General features: G+C 39.2%; 1 protein-coding gene across 6 annotated transcripts in view; it reads left to right on the forward strand.

The window, feature by feature from the left end:
* ccdc6b (coiled-coil domain containing 6b) overlaps positions 1-18885 on the forward strand; it is a 149037-nt gene that overhangs the window by 52341 nt on the left and 77811 nt on the right. For all 6 annotated transcript variants that reach the window (XM_059947415.1, XM_059947418.1, XM_059947416.1 and 3 more), the window contains exons 6-8: positions 1488-1644; positions 4668-4768; positions 11918-12042. In XM_059947415.1, coding sequence (XP_059803398.1) covers positions 1488-1644; positions 4668-4768; positions 11918-12042 — 383 coding nt within the window. The remainder of the gene's footprint in view (positions 1-1487; positions 1645-4667; positions 4769-11917; positions 12043-18885) is intronic.

Consider the following 18885-nt stretch of genomic DNA (forward strand, 5'->3'; position numbering starts at 1 on the left):
TTCACAAACAGCATTGTCCCAGTACACTGTTCTTGTCCCAAGGGTGAGGCAAAGATTCATGTGTAATCTCCTCCAACCTGACTTACCCCTTTTGGTGATCCTGTTCTGCCTTCAACTGTGATGACAAGTTGACAGAGCATCTGTGCTCTGTCTCTAATGGCCATCTCATATTCCCTCTTGCATGCCATTTCAACTCCTCTTCCTGTTCCCATTCAAAATTATCCATTCTCTTCCTTCAGTGCTATTGCCTTCTCAGTATCTTTACAAGATGGGTGACCACAGCCATTATCAGTACTCTTCAGAGATTTTCTGTCTGATGTCAGCGATCAAATAACCAGAAATTATGATGCATCATATGCTCGTACAACCATCCACCACCCGTGCCCATTGTTTCATGTGACCCTGATCAGGGGGGCTAAACAGGTGCTATACCTTGTAGACCTGCAGGCTAGCGGAGGGAAGAAGTGCCTTCCACCTCCTTTGGTAGAGATGTATCTCCACCCTGCCACCCAATCCATACTAGTAAAACAGCACCTCATAATGCCTGAGTAGTCAACAACCCAATGGAATAATCATTGAACTTTCCAGTTTTAGGGTAGTCTATGTAACTCATCAAGGACCATGATGAAATTATCCTTAACAACAGCTTGCAGCCCTTAACTACCAAAGTCAGTGGATGAATCCATGAATTCTACCATCTTCAATATGACACACCACCCCCCTCCCTTTTTACATAAGAAAATAAGAAATAGGTGCAGAAGTAGGCCATCTGACCTACTGAGCCTATTCTGCCATTTTTTCTCTCTCCATGAATGCTGGCTGACAAACAGTATTTCTTTTATTAACTTTCAGGTTTTCTGCTGCTGCTGTGTTTTGAATCTCAATGTTAACAGTATTTTTTTTGTTCTGCCACCTTCTATTTCCATCTCTTTCAAACAGATCACTTACATTTAAGAACTCTTCAGAAACCTGTCCCAGCCAGCATTGCTACCAAATGTAATTCTGCTTGGTTTTTCCTTCCTCTTCACTCTACGAAAATATCCCCTTCACAACATTTAAGTGTTTGATTGCTAGCATCTTCTGACAAAAGCTGTTGATTGAAATAGTAAATCTGCTTTTCTTCTATGGATGTTGCATGAAAGCTGAATATTTCCAGCATTTTCTTAGTTCGTTTTGTCCTGATTCAGTTCTGCTTCAATTAACTTCTGAATCCTTATAAACGTTGTTGATTATCATTGGGTATGTCTTACAGTTAACTTTGCCAGCATCTTTGCTAAAGTTCTGAAGTCTTCAACTCGTTTGTAAAATGGTTGTTTTTGACCTCTAATATTCTTTTGCATTTAGATCTTCACTTAATTTTGTCGCTGCACATGTTGATACTTTCATCTTCATTCCCAAGATTAGTGAATTTTGATTTCCATCTGCACATTTTGTTTCTAAATTTTCAAGTCTTCCATTAATATATTACCCATTTCAAAAATTAACAGATACAGAGAAAATGGCACAGTATTTAGAAGAGGAACGTCACATGAGGGAAGAGAACCTGAGACTTCAACGTAAACTACAAAGGGAAATGGAAAGGAGAGAAGCACTCTGCAGACAGCTGTCTGAAAGCGAGTCCAGCTTGGAAATGGATGATGAGAGGTTTGTGAACTGGAAGTCATCTCTAAGTGTTTATTTATTTCGCTTGAGTAAACCCAAAAAAACACCAGTCACTTAATTGTTTTAAGTCTTGTTTTTTGGGGGGAAGGAAAATCATAACGTTGTCATACTGTGCAATTGTGGATTAACATTTGAATGAAAAGGAGTTGTGATTTTTAATGAATGTAAGCCTAGAAAGTGAAGTTGCTAAATATACAGCTGGCTATATAAATTTTGTCTCTTGTGCTTAATTCTATGTATTTATTTTTGTATTTGGTCTTCCATTTAGGAGCTTTGGCTGCTGAAAATAATCTACTTCTGCCTGTTCTGTGATCTGATGAATAATGCTTTGCGTAGAGCTTCCTTTTTGATATATTTTGAAATATTTGATTTGTCTGTTGCTTTTTAAAAAAAGTTTGAGAAGCCATTTATTATAATAAAGAAATTATACAAGTGATCAGTGAATTGAGCCTCTTGTTCCATTGATCTTTTCCTTGCCTGCCAAAAAGGAGAAATGTGTCCAGACTGTGTTTTTATACTTAAACATTCCTTTACAAAATTCCAAAACTACAACTCTTGACATAAAAGATGCTTGAATGTTCCTTTCACTCAGCTACTTTAAGTTTTCTATCTTCTGTTAATATTGTTATTATCCCTCAGTTGAGAAATAGTAAACAATCCTCTGCTGTTCCATGCTTCAGTTTTGCTTGATCAAAATCTTGAAAGCACCCAAATCTAATGTCAGCATATTCATTCTTAAGTAATGAGCCCAAAACTGCTCACAATACTCCAAGAGGGGCCTCAGCATTACGTCCTTGCTTTTATGTCCTAGGCCTCTTGAAATGAATGAATGCTAACCTTGCATTCACTTTCTTCACCACTGATTAACCTTTAGGGAATACTGCACAAGAACTCTCAAATCCCTTTGCACCTCAGATTTTTTAATTTTCTCCCTGTTTAGAAAAGTTTATCCTTTTATTCCCTCTATCAAAGAGTATGACCATACACTTCCCAACCATGCAGACTAGTAGTACATGTCTGCTCCTTCTTTGCACATTCTCCTCTTGTAAGTCCTTCTGCAGTCTTTCTGCTTCCTCAACGCTACTTACCCCTTCACCTATCTTTTTATTGACCACAAAGCCATAAATTTCATCATCAAATCCGTTGGCATTCAACGTGAAAAGAAGTGTTCCCAACACAGACCCCTGTGGAACACCATTACTCACTGGCAGCCAATCAGAAAAGGCTCTCTTTATTCCCACTCTTTGCCTCCTGCCAATCAATCAATACTCTTATCCAACTGGTTTGACAAATCAAGCTGATTTGTTAGGCAACATTTTCCTTTAAGGAAGCCATTGGCCTTTTTTGTTATGTGCTTCCAGTGACCCCAAAACCACATCCTTAACAATTGACTCCAACCTCTTCCCAACCGCTGAGGTTAGACCAACAATTTCCTGTCTTAAGCCTCCCTCCAATTTCCAGTCCATTTTACATTTACCATTTTCCAGTCCTCTGGAACCATACCAGAATCAGTTGATTCTTGAAAGATATTACTAATGCCCCCATGATTTTTTTAGCTACCATTTAGAACCCTGAGGTATCATCCACCAGATCCAGGTGACTTGTGTACTTTGAAACCTAGTTTCCCAAGCATCATAATATCACCCTGGTAATAGCAACTGTATTCACTTCTGCCCCTTGCCACTCTCGAACTTATGGCAGATTGCTAGTGTCTTCCACAGTGAAGCCTAAATGGCAGTTTGTCTGCCATTTCCTTGTCCTCTGTTACCATCTCTCCAACATTGTTTTCCAGCCATCCAATATCTATTCTCGACTCTTTTACTCGTATATCTGAAAAGGCTTATGGTATTATTTTTGATACTATTGGCTAGCTTACCTTCATATTTCATCTTTTCCCCATTTTGAATGTTTTAGTTGCCTTCTGTTGGTTTTTTAGAATTTCCCAGTCCTCTGACTCACACTAATTTTTGTTCTATTATATGCCCTCTCTTTTGCTCTTATGTTGTCTTTGACTTCCTTTGTCAACCACGGTTGTGTTATCCTGCATCTTCCAAGTTGCTCCTAGAAATTCCAGCCATTGCTGCTCTGCTGTCATCCCTGCTAGTGTCCTCTTCCAATCAACTTTAGCCAGCTCCTCTCTCATGCTTCAATCATACCCTTTATTCCACTATAATACTGATGCTTCCTGCTTGTTAGCTTTTCCCTCTCAAATTGTAGGATGAGGTTTACCATATTATGATTACTTTCCCCGACAGGTTATTTTACCTTAAGCTCCCTAATCATATCCGGTTCATTACACAACACCCATTCCAGAATTGCTAATCCCCTAGTAGGCTCAAATGCAAGCTGCTCTTAGAAAACTATCTTGGAGACATATCACAAATTCTCTCTCAGGATGCAGCATCAACTTGATTTTCCCAATCCATTTGTATATTAAAATCCCCCATGAACAACATAACAATGTTTTTGACATACTTTTTCTATCTCCCACTGTATTTTGTAGACTGCATCCTGGCTGCTGTTCAGAGGCCTGTAGGTAACTCCCATCAGGGTCTTCTTACTCGTGTAATTTGTTAACCCTACCCACAAAGATGCTACATTTTCTGATCCTCTGTCACCTCTTTTTACCATATCAAAAATTATGCCAGAAATTTTTTTCAGATAGAAAAGGAGGCCACCATTGTTTGTCACTTTCAGTCCATTCTTGAAAGTCTGCCAACTTCATTTTTTGCCTATTGTTTAGTTGATGAGCAGTACCTGTTGCATATTTTCATTTGATGAAACTTGAAGTATAAATTATGCCACCTTTAATTTGTTCAGATGAATTTTGGTATGAATGAAGGATTCTGATTTGAATGTAATAGATCGTTGTACAGTACAGAAATGGGCCCTTTGGCTTAACTTGCTGAGCAAGATACCCATCAAAACTGATGTGTATTGGATGTATGTAATTTGGTTATCATTGTCATTTGTCACAGTTACTTAAGTCAATACTTGTTTTCCAGATACTTCAATGAGATGTCTGCTCAAGGACTCAGACCTCGTACTGTATCCAGCCCTATTCCCTACACACCATCTCCAAGTTCCAGCAGGCCTATATCTCCTGGCATGTATTATACTCTTCATTTATATTCTCTGGAACAATGATGCTATCGTATTATCTTCCCTTTTTGGTGGTGCATTCTGATAAATAGTTGGCTGTATGAATTTTCATCTGAAACATGAGCAGTGCTGTGTAATATATAAATATTGCTGTAAAGTGCAATAGAAATAAATATTAAAAGTAAGTAGTGCAAAGTGAATGAGGTAGTATTTGTGGACATTTCAGAAATTTGATGGTGGAAGAGGAAGAAGATGTTCCTGAAACATTATCTTTTCAGGCTCCTGTATCACCTCCCTGATTGTAAAGGGAAGAAGGCATGTCCTGGGTAGTGGGTGTCCTTAATGAAGGATGCTGCCTTTTTGAGGTATTTAGAAAATGCCCTTGATGTTGGGGAGTGCCCATGAAGAAGCTAGCTGAGTCTGTAAGCCTTTCAGCTTTTTTCCAATCCTGTGCATTTGCCCCTCCATACCACATAGCTATGCTGTCCATGATACCTGTGTAGCAATGTGCTCATCTTTGGTGACATACCAAATCTCCTCAAGCTCCTAATGAAATATGCAGATTGTCAGTTCAGTGCATATTTTCTGTCAGTTCATAGTGCCTGCTGATTTACTTTGAGCATATATGTATATATTCATAACATAATAGATAAACAATCTCGTTTCTTCAATGGTTGTCAAAACTTGATCTTTAATTTTGTGTACCCAAGGCTTGTAATTATCTGACTTTACTAACTTCATAATTGGGGAGAAATTAAAGTTGTTAAGTGAACAGCTGTGAGCCTCATATATATAGCTACTTTCCTGGTTAAAGCAGGATTTCGTTAAATTAAGTATTGAATACCTAATGCAATGAGAAACATATCAAAGATCTGTCTCACTGACAGCTACATTACCAGCTTGCTGTATTCATTTGGGAATGGACTTGAATCCTGCTCCCAATATTTTAAATGACCAACTTTCTCTACACTTAATAGAAACAAATTTATTATCACTGATGTCAAGGATCTGAGATTTGTTGTTTGTGGCAAATGAACTGTGCAAGGAGATAAAAGAATCCAAATCAGGTTTGTTAGCACTGTTATCCTATGTGAAATGTGTTGCTTTGAAGTAGCAGTACAGTGCAAAGACAAAAATACTGAAATTATAAAGATAGTGCAAAACTGAAAGGAACAGTGAGGTAGTGTTCATGGACTCAAAAATATTTTTATTATTATTAATATCAACAAAATAAAATTGATACATAGATAATGGGATTACAAACAAACACATTTCAACTGAACATGAAAGAATACATAAGCAATAGTTACAGTATAAATGAGTATTCCCAAATCATGGACGATGCAATTTACAAATAAACAAGGCAAACCTAGGTATATCATAATATATATATTTAAAAAAACAGGAAAAAGAAAAAAAATTATGCAAAAAAACTAATCTAATAATCTAATAACTAATAAGGAAAGAAAAAGAAAAAATGATTAAAAAAAGGGCTGTTTATAATATCTCACAAAAATACAAAATCATCAGTGTTGTCAACTCCGATCCTCTCAACATATATAAAATCGAAACTGGAAAATCAAATAGGCTTGGAACAGGGTCCTATTACATCATATGAAAATATTGAATAAATGGTCTCCATATCTTTTCAAATTTATAGAAGTATCAAATACAACACTGCTAATTTTTTCTAAATTTAGACATAACATAATTTGAGAAAACCAATGAAATACGGTAGGAGGATTCATTTCTTTCCAATTCAACAAAATAGATCTTCTCGCCATTAATGTAAGAAATGCAATCATTTGACAATCGGAAGAGGATAAATGGAGTGAGTCCATCATTGGTAAACCAAAAATTGCAGTAATAGGATGAGGTTGTAAATCAATGTTCAATACCGTAGAAATAATATCAAAAATGTCTTTCCAATATTTTTTCAAAAGTGGACACGACCAGAACATATGAGTTAAAGACGCTATCTCAGAATGACATCTGTCACAAATAGGATTTATATAGGAATAAAAATGAGCCAATTTATCCTTGGACATACGAGCCCTATGCACAACCTTAAACTGTACTAATGAATGTTTAGCACATATAGATGATGTATTAACTAATTGAAGAATTTTATCCCAATTCTCAATAGGGATAGTAAGGTTAAGTTCTCTTTCCCAATCATTTTTAATCTTATGGAAGGGCTCTGAATGTATCTTCATAATTATATTGTAAAGTTTTGATATTAGCCCATTCTGAGAAGGATTTAGTTCAAACAAATTCTCCAAAATACCTGAAGGCACAAAATTTGGAAAAGTAGGAAGTACAGTATTTAAGAAATTCCTAATCTGTAAATATCTAAAAAAAAATGAAATCTAAGCAAATTATATTTATTAGATAATTGTTCAAAAGACACAAAAATAAATCGGAAAATTGTAGTAATCCTTTAGTCTTCCAAGCTGAAGAAGCTTGGTCTATAATAGAAGGATAAAAAAAGCAATTGGATACAATAGGAATATTTAAAACAAACTGAGTCAACTCAAAAAATTTCCAAAATTGAAACCATATACGTAAAGTATGTTTAACTATCGAGTTGTCAATTCGTTTCGGCAATTTAGAAAGAGCAAAGGGAAGAGAAGTCCCTAAAATAGAACCCAATGCAAATCCTTGTACAGATTTAATTTCCAGTTTCACCCAATGAGGGCTAAAAGATATATCCCAATCCTTTAACCAACATAACAAATATCGGATATTAACTGCCCAATAATAAAATCTAAAATTAGGCAATGCCAATCCACCATCCTTCCTTGCCTTCTGTAAATATTTTTTACCTAATCTAGGATTTTTATTCTGCCATATATATGAGGAAATTTTTGAATCAACATTAGCAAAAAAGGATTTCGGAATAAAAATTGGTACCGCTTGAAATATACATAAAAACTTGGGTAAAATAACCATCTTAATAGCATTAATCCAACCTATCAGAGATAAAGATACTGGTGACAACTTAGTAAACAAATATTTAATCTGATCGATTAAGGGTAAAAAATTAACCTTAAGTAAGTTCTTATAGTTTTTTGTGATTTTAATCCCTAAGTAAATAAGAGTCATTAACTAATTTAAAAGGTAAATTTCCATAAATTGGAACTTGTCTATTTAAAGGAAACAATTCACTCTTATTAAGATTTAATTTATACCCGGAAAAAATCACTAAATTGAGCCAACAATGATATAACTGCAGGAATGGATATCTCAGGATCAGAAATAAATAATAATAAATCATCTGCATATAATGATAGCTTATGCATATATGTCCCACGATTAATGCCAAAAATGTTCTGTGATTCTCTGATAGCAATTGCCAAAGGTTCTAAAGCAATATCAAATAATAATGGACTAAGAGGACAGCCTTGTCTAGTACCCCGAAATAAACGAAAAAAGGGAGATCTTTGATTGTTAGTAAGTACCGAGGCAACTGGAGTATGATATATCAGTTTAATTCAGGAAATGAATGTCGGACTAAACTTAAACTTCTCAAGCACATTAAATAACTATGGCCATACAACTCTATCAAATGCTTTCTATGCATCTAATGAAATGACACATTCTGAAGTGCTATGTGAAGGAGTATAAACAATATTCAATAATCTAACATTGAAAAAAGAATAGCGATTTTTAATAAAACCAGTTTGATCTTCCGAAATAATTTGGGGTAATACCTTCTCCAGTCCAGATGCCAGTAACTTGGAAAAGATCTTGGAATCTACATTCAATAAAGATATTAGTCTATAGGATGCACAGTCAGTAGGGTCTTTATATCTTTCTTCAATATTAAAGAAATGGAAGCTCTATAAAAAGATTGTGGCAGATTGCCCAATCTAATTGCTTCTTCAAAAACCCTGCATAACCAAGGAGAAAGAGTAGCGGGAAAAACATTTAAAAAATTCTACTGTATACCCATCTGGACCTGGTGCTTTCCCAGAATTCATAGAGGAAATAACCCCTTTAATTTCTGCATCTGTAATAGGAGTTTCTAATATTGAAAGATCATCTGATGATAATTTTGGAAAATTCAATTTCCCAAGAAAATCACACATGGTATTATGATCATGAGGGAATTCAGAATGATACAGGGAGGTATAAAAATCTTGAAATGATTTGTTTATCTCATCATGGTTAACTGTCAGATCCCCATTCTGCTGACGGATCTTAGTAATTTGATGTTTAATCAAAGCATTCTTCAATTGACTGGCTAACAGTTTACCCGATTTATCACAATGTATATAAAAATCAGATCTGGTTTTCATTAATTGATTTTCAATCGAAGATGTAAGTAATAAACTATGTTCTGTTTGAAGTTCAACCCTTTGCTTGTAAGGCTCCTTACTAGGAGTAATCGAATATTTCTTATCAATCTCTTTAATTTTATCAACCAATAAAAGAGTTTCCTTCTTAATGCGTTTTCTCAGACCAACAGAGTAGGAGATAATCTGTCTACGTATATATGCTTTAAAAGTGTCCCAAAGTGTTCCGCAAGAAATAATCATCCGTGGAATTAGTTGAAAAGAAGAAATCAGTCTGTTCCTTCATAAATTTAATAAAATCTGGATCTTGCAGTGAGGTAGAATCAAATCACCATTGTCTAGCACTAGAAGCTGTATCCATAAATTTAATAGAAAGTTTTAATGGAGCATGGTCAGAGATGGCTATAATATCATAATTACAACCAATTACCGATGGAATAAAACAAGTCAATAAAAAAAAAATCAATTCTCGAGTAGGAATGATAAACATGTGAGAAAAATGAAAACTCCTTGTCCTTAGAATGCCGAAATCTCCAAATAACAAAAATTCCATTATCAGTCAAAAAAGAGTTAATACAAGTGGCCGACTTATTAGGTAAAGTCTGAGTAGATATAGATTTGTCCAACAAAGGATTTAAATAACAACTAAAGTCACCACCCATTATTAACTTATATTCATATAGATTAGGTAGAGAAGTAAATAAGGACTTAAAAAATCGGGACAATCGACATTTGGAGCATAAACATAAACCATAGCGACCTTTTTGTTAAAAAGTAAGCCAGTAATTAACAAAAATCTACCATTCGGATCCGAAAAGATATCGTGGTGGAACTCAGAAATCTGATGGCAAGGGGTAGAAGCTGTTTGAGTCATTGAGTGTGAGTTTCAGTCTCCTATGCCTCCTCACTGATGATAGTAGCAAGAAGAGGGCAGGTCCTGCATGTGAAGGCCCTTTAAGATGGATGCTGCTTTTTTGAGACTCCACTTCTTGAAGATGTCCTTTATATTGGAGAGGGTTGTGCCTGTGATGGAGCTGGCTGAGTGCACAACTTTCTACAGCCTGTTGAGATCCTGTGCCTTGGAACCTCCATACAAGAATCTGCTGCAACCAGTCAGAATGCTGTCCACTGTACATCTATAGAAATTTGCAAGTCTCGTGACACATTGAACCTCCCCAAGCTTCTAATGAAATGGAATTTCGATTGCATTAAATGTGCTGAGTTTCCATGATTGATCCTTCTCAGTGTGGATGTTCAGCAACATAAAGCTGTTCTCTTTCTCTGGCTAACTCATCAGTGAGGACTGGTGTGTGTTCTCCCAACTTCCTCTTACTGGAGGCCACAATCAAATCCTTGGTTTTATAACACACACAAAATGCTGGTGGAACGCAGCAGGCCAGGCAGCATCTATAGGGAGAAGCGCTTTCAAAGTTTTGGGCCGAGACTCTTCGTCAGGACTAACTGAAAGGAAAGATAGTAAGAGATTTGAAAGTAGGAGGGGGAGTGGAAAATGTGAAATGATAGGAGAAGACTGGAGGGGGTAGGGTGAAGCTGAGAGCCAGAAAGGTGATTGGCAAAAGTGATACAGAGCTGGAGAAGGGAAAGGATCATGGGATGGGAGGCCTAGGGAGAAAGAAAGGGGGAGGGGGGAGAAAAACAAAAAAAAACTAAATATATCAGGGATGGGGTAAGAAGGGGAGGAGAGGCATTAACGGAAATTAGAGACATGCCATCAGGTTGGAGGCTGCCCAGCCGGTATGTAAGGAGTTGTTCCTCCAACCTGAATGTGGCTTCATCTTGACAGTAGAGGAGGCGAACTTCTGTTGATGCCCCTCCTCCCCTTCTTACCCCATCCCTGATATTTTTAGTTTTTTGTTCTTTTTCCCCACTCCCTTTTTTTCTTTCTCTGCCCATCACTCTGCCTATTCTCCATTTCCCTCTGGTGCTCCCCTCCCACTTACTTTCTCCCTAGGCCTCCCATCCCATGATCCTTTCCCTTCTCTAGCTTTGTATCCCTTTTGCCAATCAGCTTTCCTGCTCTTAGCTTCATCCCACCCCCTCTGGTCTTCTCCTATCATTTTGCATTTCCCCCTCCCCCCACTACTTTCAAATCTCTTAGTACCTCTCCTTTCAGTTAGTCCTGACGAAGGATCTCGGCTTGAAACGTCGACAGCGCTTCTCCCTGTAGATGCTGCCTGGCCTGCTGCGTTCCAGCTGCATTTTGTGTGTGTTGCTTGAATTTCCAGCATCTGGAGATTTCCTCGTGCTTGCCTTGGTTTTATAGGTGTTGATTGCCAGGTTGTTGCAATGTCACTTGACCGGCTATTCTGTCTCGCTCCTGTCTGTCTTCTCATCACCATCTGAGATTCTACCAAGAACAGTAGAAATAGTGTCATCTGCAAACTGTGTTTGACCTGTGACTAGCCAAATGTCATCGAGAGAGCAGAGTAGTGGGCTGAGCAAGCATCCTTGAGTAGCTCCTGGATTGACTGTCAGCAAGGGGGAGATGTTATTATGTATCACCACCAACTGTGTGGTCTCCCAATGAGGACTGTGCGGATCCAGTTGTAGTGGGAGGTACAGAGACGCAGGTTTTGATGCTTGGTAATAAGTACAGAGGGATTGATGGTATTGACTGCTAAGCTGTAATCAATAAACAACACTCTGACATATGTTTTAAAGTATTTAAATTTACAATATTAGTGTATTCTAAATTTGTCAAGGCATTCTGGGTAGTGGAGGGGAGAGACATAATGTTCAAAAATGTGTTAAAGTGAAGTGAGTTTATACTAGAAGCAATATTTTGATTTTAAATGGAAAGAAAACTGACCAGACCTGTTGTATATTATTTATAGGTCTATCTTATGCAAGTCACAGTGTTGGGTTTACACCGCCCACTACTTTGACACGTGCTGGAATGTCCTATTACACCTCACCTGGTCTTCATGTACAGCATATGGGAACTTCTCATGGCATTGCGGTAAGAAGTGATGAATAACACATTTATCCAATAATGAACTGATATAGTCTGAAGTAGGGTTAAAGATTGCCATTCTGAATAGTGAATAGTTGTATACAAATAAGGGTAAAGGTTAAAAGCAGATATTTGACATGCTGATTCTTAAGGTTTGAAAATCTTTAGTCAGGCATTCTTGTGAGCTGATTCATGCTATACCACAGGAAATTCAGGCAACAGAAATTGCCCGACTATCTTCATGAGTCACAAAAGGCTTCTGAAAACTCTGTTGTGATGGATATTCACTACCTAGGGCCGGGGCCTTTTTGTCAGGCTCACCTTTCTAATGTAACAGGTGATATTACTAAAGATCAGTTAGTTTTGAGTAAGTTAAGCTTATTTTCAGTTTCTTAGGCAAACGGGAGCTGGTCTTCAATTCTTAATGTAAATGGAAAGCAATAATCAATCTGAAGTTTATGGGACAGCTTTGCTAATAAACACTACTGTTTATAGAGCACAAACTGCTGGTCCCACAGTACAAAGTGGACTCCTCAACAGATAGAAACACAGAAAATCTACAGCACAATACAGGCCCTTCGGCCCACATGTGCGGAACATGTCCTTACCTTAAAACTACCTAGGCTGACCCATAGCCCTCTATTTTTCTAAGCTCTCATGTATCCATTCAGGAGTCTCTTAAAAGACCCTATTGTTTCCACCTCCACCACCGCCGCTGGCAGCCTATTCCACGCACTTACCGCTCTCTGCATTTATTTTTAAAAAAACTTAACCCTGGCATTTCCTCTGTACCTACTTCCAAGCTCCTTCAAACTATGCCCTCTTGTGCTAGGCATTTCAACCCTGGGAAAAAGCCTCTGACTTTCCACACGACCAATGCCTCTCATTATCTTGTACACCTCTATCAGGTCACCTCTCATCCTCCGTCGCTCCAAGGAGAAAAGGCCAAATTCACTCAACCTATTCTCATAAGGCATGCTCCCCAATCCAGGCAACATTCTTGTAAATCTCCTCTGCACCCTTCCTGTGGTTTCCACATCCTTCCTGTAGTGAGGCGACCAGAATTGAGCACAGTACTCCAAGTGGGGTCTGACCAGGGTCCTATATAGCTGAAACATTACCTCATGGCTCTTAAACTCAATCCCATGATTGATGAATGCCAATGCACCGTATGCCTCCTTAACCACACAGTCAACCTGCATAGCAGCTTTGAGTATCCTATGGACTTGGACCTCAAGATCCCTCTAATCCCCCACACTGCCAGGAGCTTTGCCATTAAGAGTGATAGCTGTGTGGAATGAGCTTCCTGTAGAAGTAGTAGAGGCCAGTTCAGTTGTGTCATTTAAGGTAAAATTGGATAGGTATATGGACAGGAAAGGAGTGGAGGGTTATGGGCTGAGTGTGGGTAGGTGGGACTAGGTGAGATTAAGAGTTTGGCACGGACTAGGAGCGCCGAGATGGCCTGTTTCCGTGCTGTGATTGTTATGTGGTTATATTAATACTATATCCTGTCATCATATTTGACCTACCAAAATAAATCACTTCACACTTACCTGGGCTGAACTCCACCTGCCACTTCTCAGCCCAGTTTTGCATCCTATCAATGTCCCTCTGTAACCTCTGACAGCCCTCCACACTATCCAAAATATCTCCAACCTTTGTGTCATCAGAAAATTTACTAACCGATCCCTCCACTTCCTCATCCAGGTCATTTATAAAAATCACAAAGAGTAGGGGTCCCAGAAAAGATCCCTGAGGTACACCACTGGTCACCGGCCTCCATGCAGAATATGACCCATCTACAACCACTCTTTGCCTTCTGTGGGCAAGCCAGTTCTGGATCCACAAAGCAATGTCCCCTTGGATCCCATGCCTCCTTACTTACTAAGCCTTGCATGAGGTACATTATCAAATGCCTTGCTAAAATCCATATACACTACATCTACAGCACTTCCCTCATCAGTGTGTTTAGACAGATCCTCAAAAACTTCAGTCAGGCTCATAAGGCACGACCTGCCTTTGACAAAGCCATGCTGACTTTTCCTGATCATATTATGCCTCTCCAAATGTTCAAAAGTCCTACCTCTCAGGATCTGCTCCATCAGCTTACCAACCACTGAAGTAAGGCTCACTGGTCTATAATTTCCTGGGCTATCCCTACTCACTTTCTTGAATAAGGGAACAACATCCGCAACCCTCCACTCCTCCAGAACCTCTTCCATCCTCATTGATGATGCAAAGGTCATCACCAGAGGCTCAGCAATTTCCTCCCTTGCTTCCCACAGTAGCCTGGGGTATATACCGTCTGGTCCCGGTGACTTAAAAAACTTGATGCTTTCTAAAAGCTCCAGCACATCCTCTTCCTTAATATCTACATGCTCAAGATTTTCAGTCTGCTGCAAGTCATCCTGACAATCGCCAAGATCCTTTTCTGTAGTGAATACTGAAGTAAAGTATTCATTAAGTACCTCTGCCATCTCCTCTGTTTCCATACACTTTTCCACTGTCACACTTGATTGGTCCTATTCTCTTGCGTCTTATCCTCTTACTCTTCACTTGTAGAATGCCTTGGGGTTTTCCTTAATCCTGTTCGCCAAGGCCTTCTCATGGCCCCTTCTGGCTCTCCTAATTTCGTTCTTAAGTCCCTTCCTGCTGGCCTTATAATCTTCCAGATCTCTATCATTACCTAGTTTTTTGAACCTTTCATAAGCTCTTCTTTTCTTCTTGACTAGACTTGCAACAGCCTTTGTACACCACGGTTCCTGTACCCTACCATCCTTTCCCTGTCTCATTGGAATGTATCTACGCAGAATCGCATGCAAATATCCCCTGAATATTTGCCACATTTCTTCCATACCTTTCCCTGAGAACATCTGTTTCCAATTTATGCTTCCAAGTTCCTGCCTGATAGCCTCATAATTCCCCTTACTCCAATTAAACACTTTTCTGGCTTGTCTGTTCCTATCCCTCTCCAAATGCTATTTTAAAAGAGATAGAATTGTGATCACTATCTCCAAAATGCTCTCCCAGAGAACATCTGTTTCCAATTTATACTTCCAAGTTCCTGCCTGATAGCCTCATAATTCCCCTTACTCCAATTAAACACTTTTCTGGCTTGTCTGTTCCTATCCTTCTCCAATGCTATGGTAAAGGAGATAGAATTGTGATCACTATCTCCAAAATGCTCTCCCACTGAGAGACCTCACACCTGACCAGATTGATTTCTCAATACAAGATCAAATGCAGCCTCTCCTTTTGTAGACTTTTCTGCATACTGTGTCAATAAACCTTCCTGAACACACCTAGCAAATTCCACCCCATCTCAACTCCTCACTCTTGGGAGATGCCAATCAATATTTGGGAAATTAAAATCTCAACCACAGCAACCATGTTATTATTACTCCTTTCTAGAATCTATCTCCCTGTCTGCTTCTCGATGTTCCTGTTACTATTGGGTGGTCTATATTTTTTTTTTAAAAAACACCCAGTAGAGTTATTGACCCCTTCCTATTCCTAACTTCCACCCTCAGAGACTCTGCAGACAACCCCACCATGACTTCCTCCTTTTCTGCAGCCGTGACACTATCTCTGATACACAGTGCTACGCCCCCACCTCTTTCTCCAACCTTTCTGAAACATCTAAAGCAGTGGTTCCCAACCTTTTTTTGGCCATGCCCCACCTAATCACCTCTAAAATCCTGATGCCCCCTGTGGTGATATATAATTCTTATTATTCAAAAAGTGAACTCCCCACCTGGAGGAAGCCTAAAAGACCATTAACTTGGTTTAAACAAGCTTCCAAAGAACATGGCGTTCATGAAAGAGAAAAATAAAAGAACCAACGACTGTTAAAGTTCTGAGGAAGAAATTACTAAGAAATTGTATAAAAAAAAAAGAACATTAAGTGATATTAAAATAATAATAATAAATAAATAAAACAATGCCGATTCATTTCTACAGCATACAAAGACAGATACACCGTTTAAAAGAGATGACACAATGTACACACCTTCACACCACCAAGAACCGAAAGCTACTGTAAAAAGCAGCATTGACACGACCTCGTACGAGTTTCTTACGCGTTTGGACTTGTTCATTCGTTCCTTCCTACATCAGTCAAGTCATTAATTTAATTATGAAAGCCATTTGATGGTTGTAATGATGGTGATACACCATATATACAGTACATATGCAATTACACATGTACATACACACAAGTATTTTTATGTATGCATACTGTATATACACATATGTATTAACTCGCACACACTCATACCCACACAGACTTACTAGAAAAAATTCACTGTTAATAACTCATTCTCGAATTGCCCCCCTTAAAAATCAAATTACCCCCGTGGGGCGTACGCCCCACGTTGGGAGCCACTGATCTGAAGCCTGTCATTTGAAGTAGCCATTCCTTGCCCTGCACTAGTCTCCCAGTCTCTGTAATGGCCACAACATCATAGCTCCAAGTGCTGATCCATGCTCTAAGCTCATCCACTTTATTTGTAATACTCCTCGCATTAAAATAGACACATCTCAAGCCATCAGTCTGAGTACGTCCGTTCTCTGTCACCTGCCTGTCTTCCCTCTTGCACTGTCTTCAAGATTTCTCTTTTTGTGAGTTAACCTCCCTTTACTCCGTCACTTCAGTTCGGTTCCCACACCCCAGCAATTCTAGTTTAAACTCTCCCCAGTAGCCTTTGCGAACCTCCCCACCAGGATATTGGTCCCCCTCAGATTCAAGTGCAACCCGTCCTTTTTGTACAGGTCACACCTGCCCCAGAAGAAGTCCCAATGATCCAGAGATCTGAATCACTGCTCCCTGTTCCAATCCCTCAGCCACACATTTATCCTCCACCTCACTCTATTCCTATACTCACTGTCACGTGGCACAGGCAGTAATCCTGAGATTACTACCTTTGAGGTCCTGCTTCTCAACTTCCTTCCTAACTCCCTGTCATCTGATTTCAGGACCCCCTCCCTTTTCCTACCTATGTTGTTGGTACCAATATGTACCATGATCTCTGGCTGTTCTCCTTCCCACTTCAAGATATCGTGGACGCGACCTGGAACATCCAGGACCCTGGCACCTGGGAGGAAAACTACCATCCGTGCTTCTTTCCTGCGTCCACAGAATCGCCTGTCTGACCCCCTAACTATAGAGTCCCCTATCACTGCTGCCATCCTCTTTCTTTCCCTACCCTTCTGAGCCACAGGGCCAGAATCTGTGCCAGAGGTGCGGCCACTGTTGCTTCCCCCAGGTAGGCAGTCTCCCCCAACAGAGCGCAAACAGGAGTACTTATTGTTAAGGGGGACAGCCACTGGGGTACTCTCTAGCATCTGCTTCTTGCCCTTCCCTCTCCTGACTGTTACCCACTTATCTGTCTCCCCAGGCCCCAGAGTGGCTACCTGCCTATAGCTCCTCTCTACCACCTCCTCACTCTCCCTGACCAGACGAAGGTTATCAAGCTGCATCTCCAGTTCCCTAAAGCAGTCGCTAAGGAGCTGCAGCTCTGCGCAACTGGTGTAGATGTGGTTGTGCAGGACCTCCCACATCTGACACGAAGCACAGAAAACCGGCCTCACATATTTTCTGTCTGTATTCTAAACAGATAACCTCCCTCACCTCGACCCTTTATCGCCGAAGCCTCATTGAGCCAAATCCTTACTACTCTGTCTCCTTCTAATCCAAATGCCCACATCTCTGATGCCCACTCTGTATAGCTGTCTTCTTTTTAAACTCTTCCTGCTGTTCTCACTGGCCGACCTCCATGCACTTGCACAGTCGTGCCCCGTTCAAACAGCTGAAGAAATGCAGTGGAAGACAATGGGATTATGTTTATTGGGCTTGTATCAAACCAGACAACACTGGCTAGATTGTTTTGTTCAAGAAATCTTGCAGATTAGATAGATACTATCAATTAGCAAATCAAATAGCTGTTCTATTAATAGTTCAAAGATTCCTGTACTCAGCATTCACACCATTAATTGTGTGTATCTGTGAACTCTGTCCCCAGTAGTCTTTAGATCATCTTAATTGAAAAATATCACATCTGTATGAAGCCATCCAAGTGGCAAAAACCAGTTAACGTCAGAGAGCAGTTAGTCTTGTCAGGAAACATTAAGAAGAGTGACAAAGATGGAGTGATCTGGAATCCATTCCTCTGCCATCAATTTCGGTGACGGACGACTTGTTCTTCTGCAACTCGCTGATAACTTTTTAACTTGTAGGATTTGTACCTGTGTTTTAGAAATCCTTTGTTTTAGAAATTGTTTGGAATTTTGAAATCTTTTATAAGATAGAAATCTTCTGAGTTTTAAATGTGTTTTAAGAATTTTATCTATGTATCACTTTTTAAAAATTTGAACAATGTTAAACTGCTTTGTAAGCTGGAAGTGTCTCCTTGATTGGGAGTGGGAACCCACAGCTCAATTACTAGGTATTGACAGCTAAGTGCACAGTGGAGGAGAAACCGGGAAGTGATCTAGGTTTTGAAGAGCAGGTGGCCACCAATATAATCTCCCCTTAGTGTGGGTACCCATAGTTATCTATGTTGAATAGGGCTTAAGATCTGTGTTTGAGTTTAAACTTCGTGGTCAGTAAACCTAATACCATTGCACTATAGCCCAAATTTCCATACCAAAACACTTGGCTGAGATTGCAAAGTTGCACTGGCAGGTTAATTAGTTACACATTGCTACAGACTTCCGTTAACTTTAAATCTTAGAGTTAAGTACTACAGATTGATACTGCAGATTTTAAAGACATGCTAGACCATAATGTTGAACAAGAGAGTTTCATCCTGTGTTAGAAGAAATCACTTGGAGTCTCGTGTGTGAATTTGA

Source organism: Hypanus sabinus, chromosome 22 (assembly GCF_030144855.1).
Source record: "Hypanus sabinus isolate sHypSab1 chromosome 22, sHypSab1.hap1, whole genome shotgun sequence".
In the NCBI taxonomy this organism is placed as follows: Eukaryota; Metazoa; Chordata; class Chondrichthyes; order Myliobatiformes; family Dasyatidae; genus Hypanus; species Hypanus sabinus.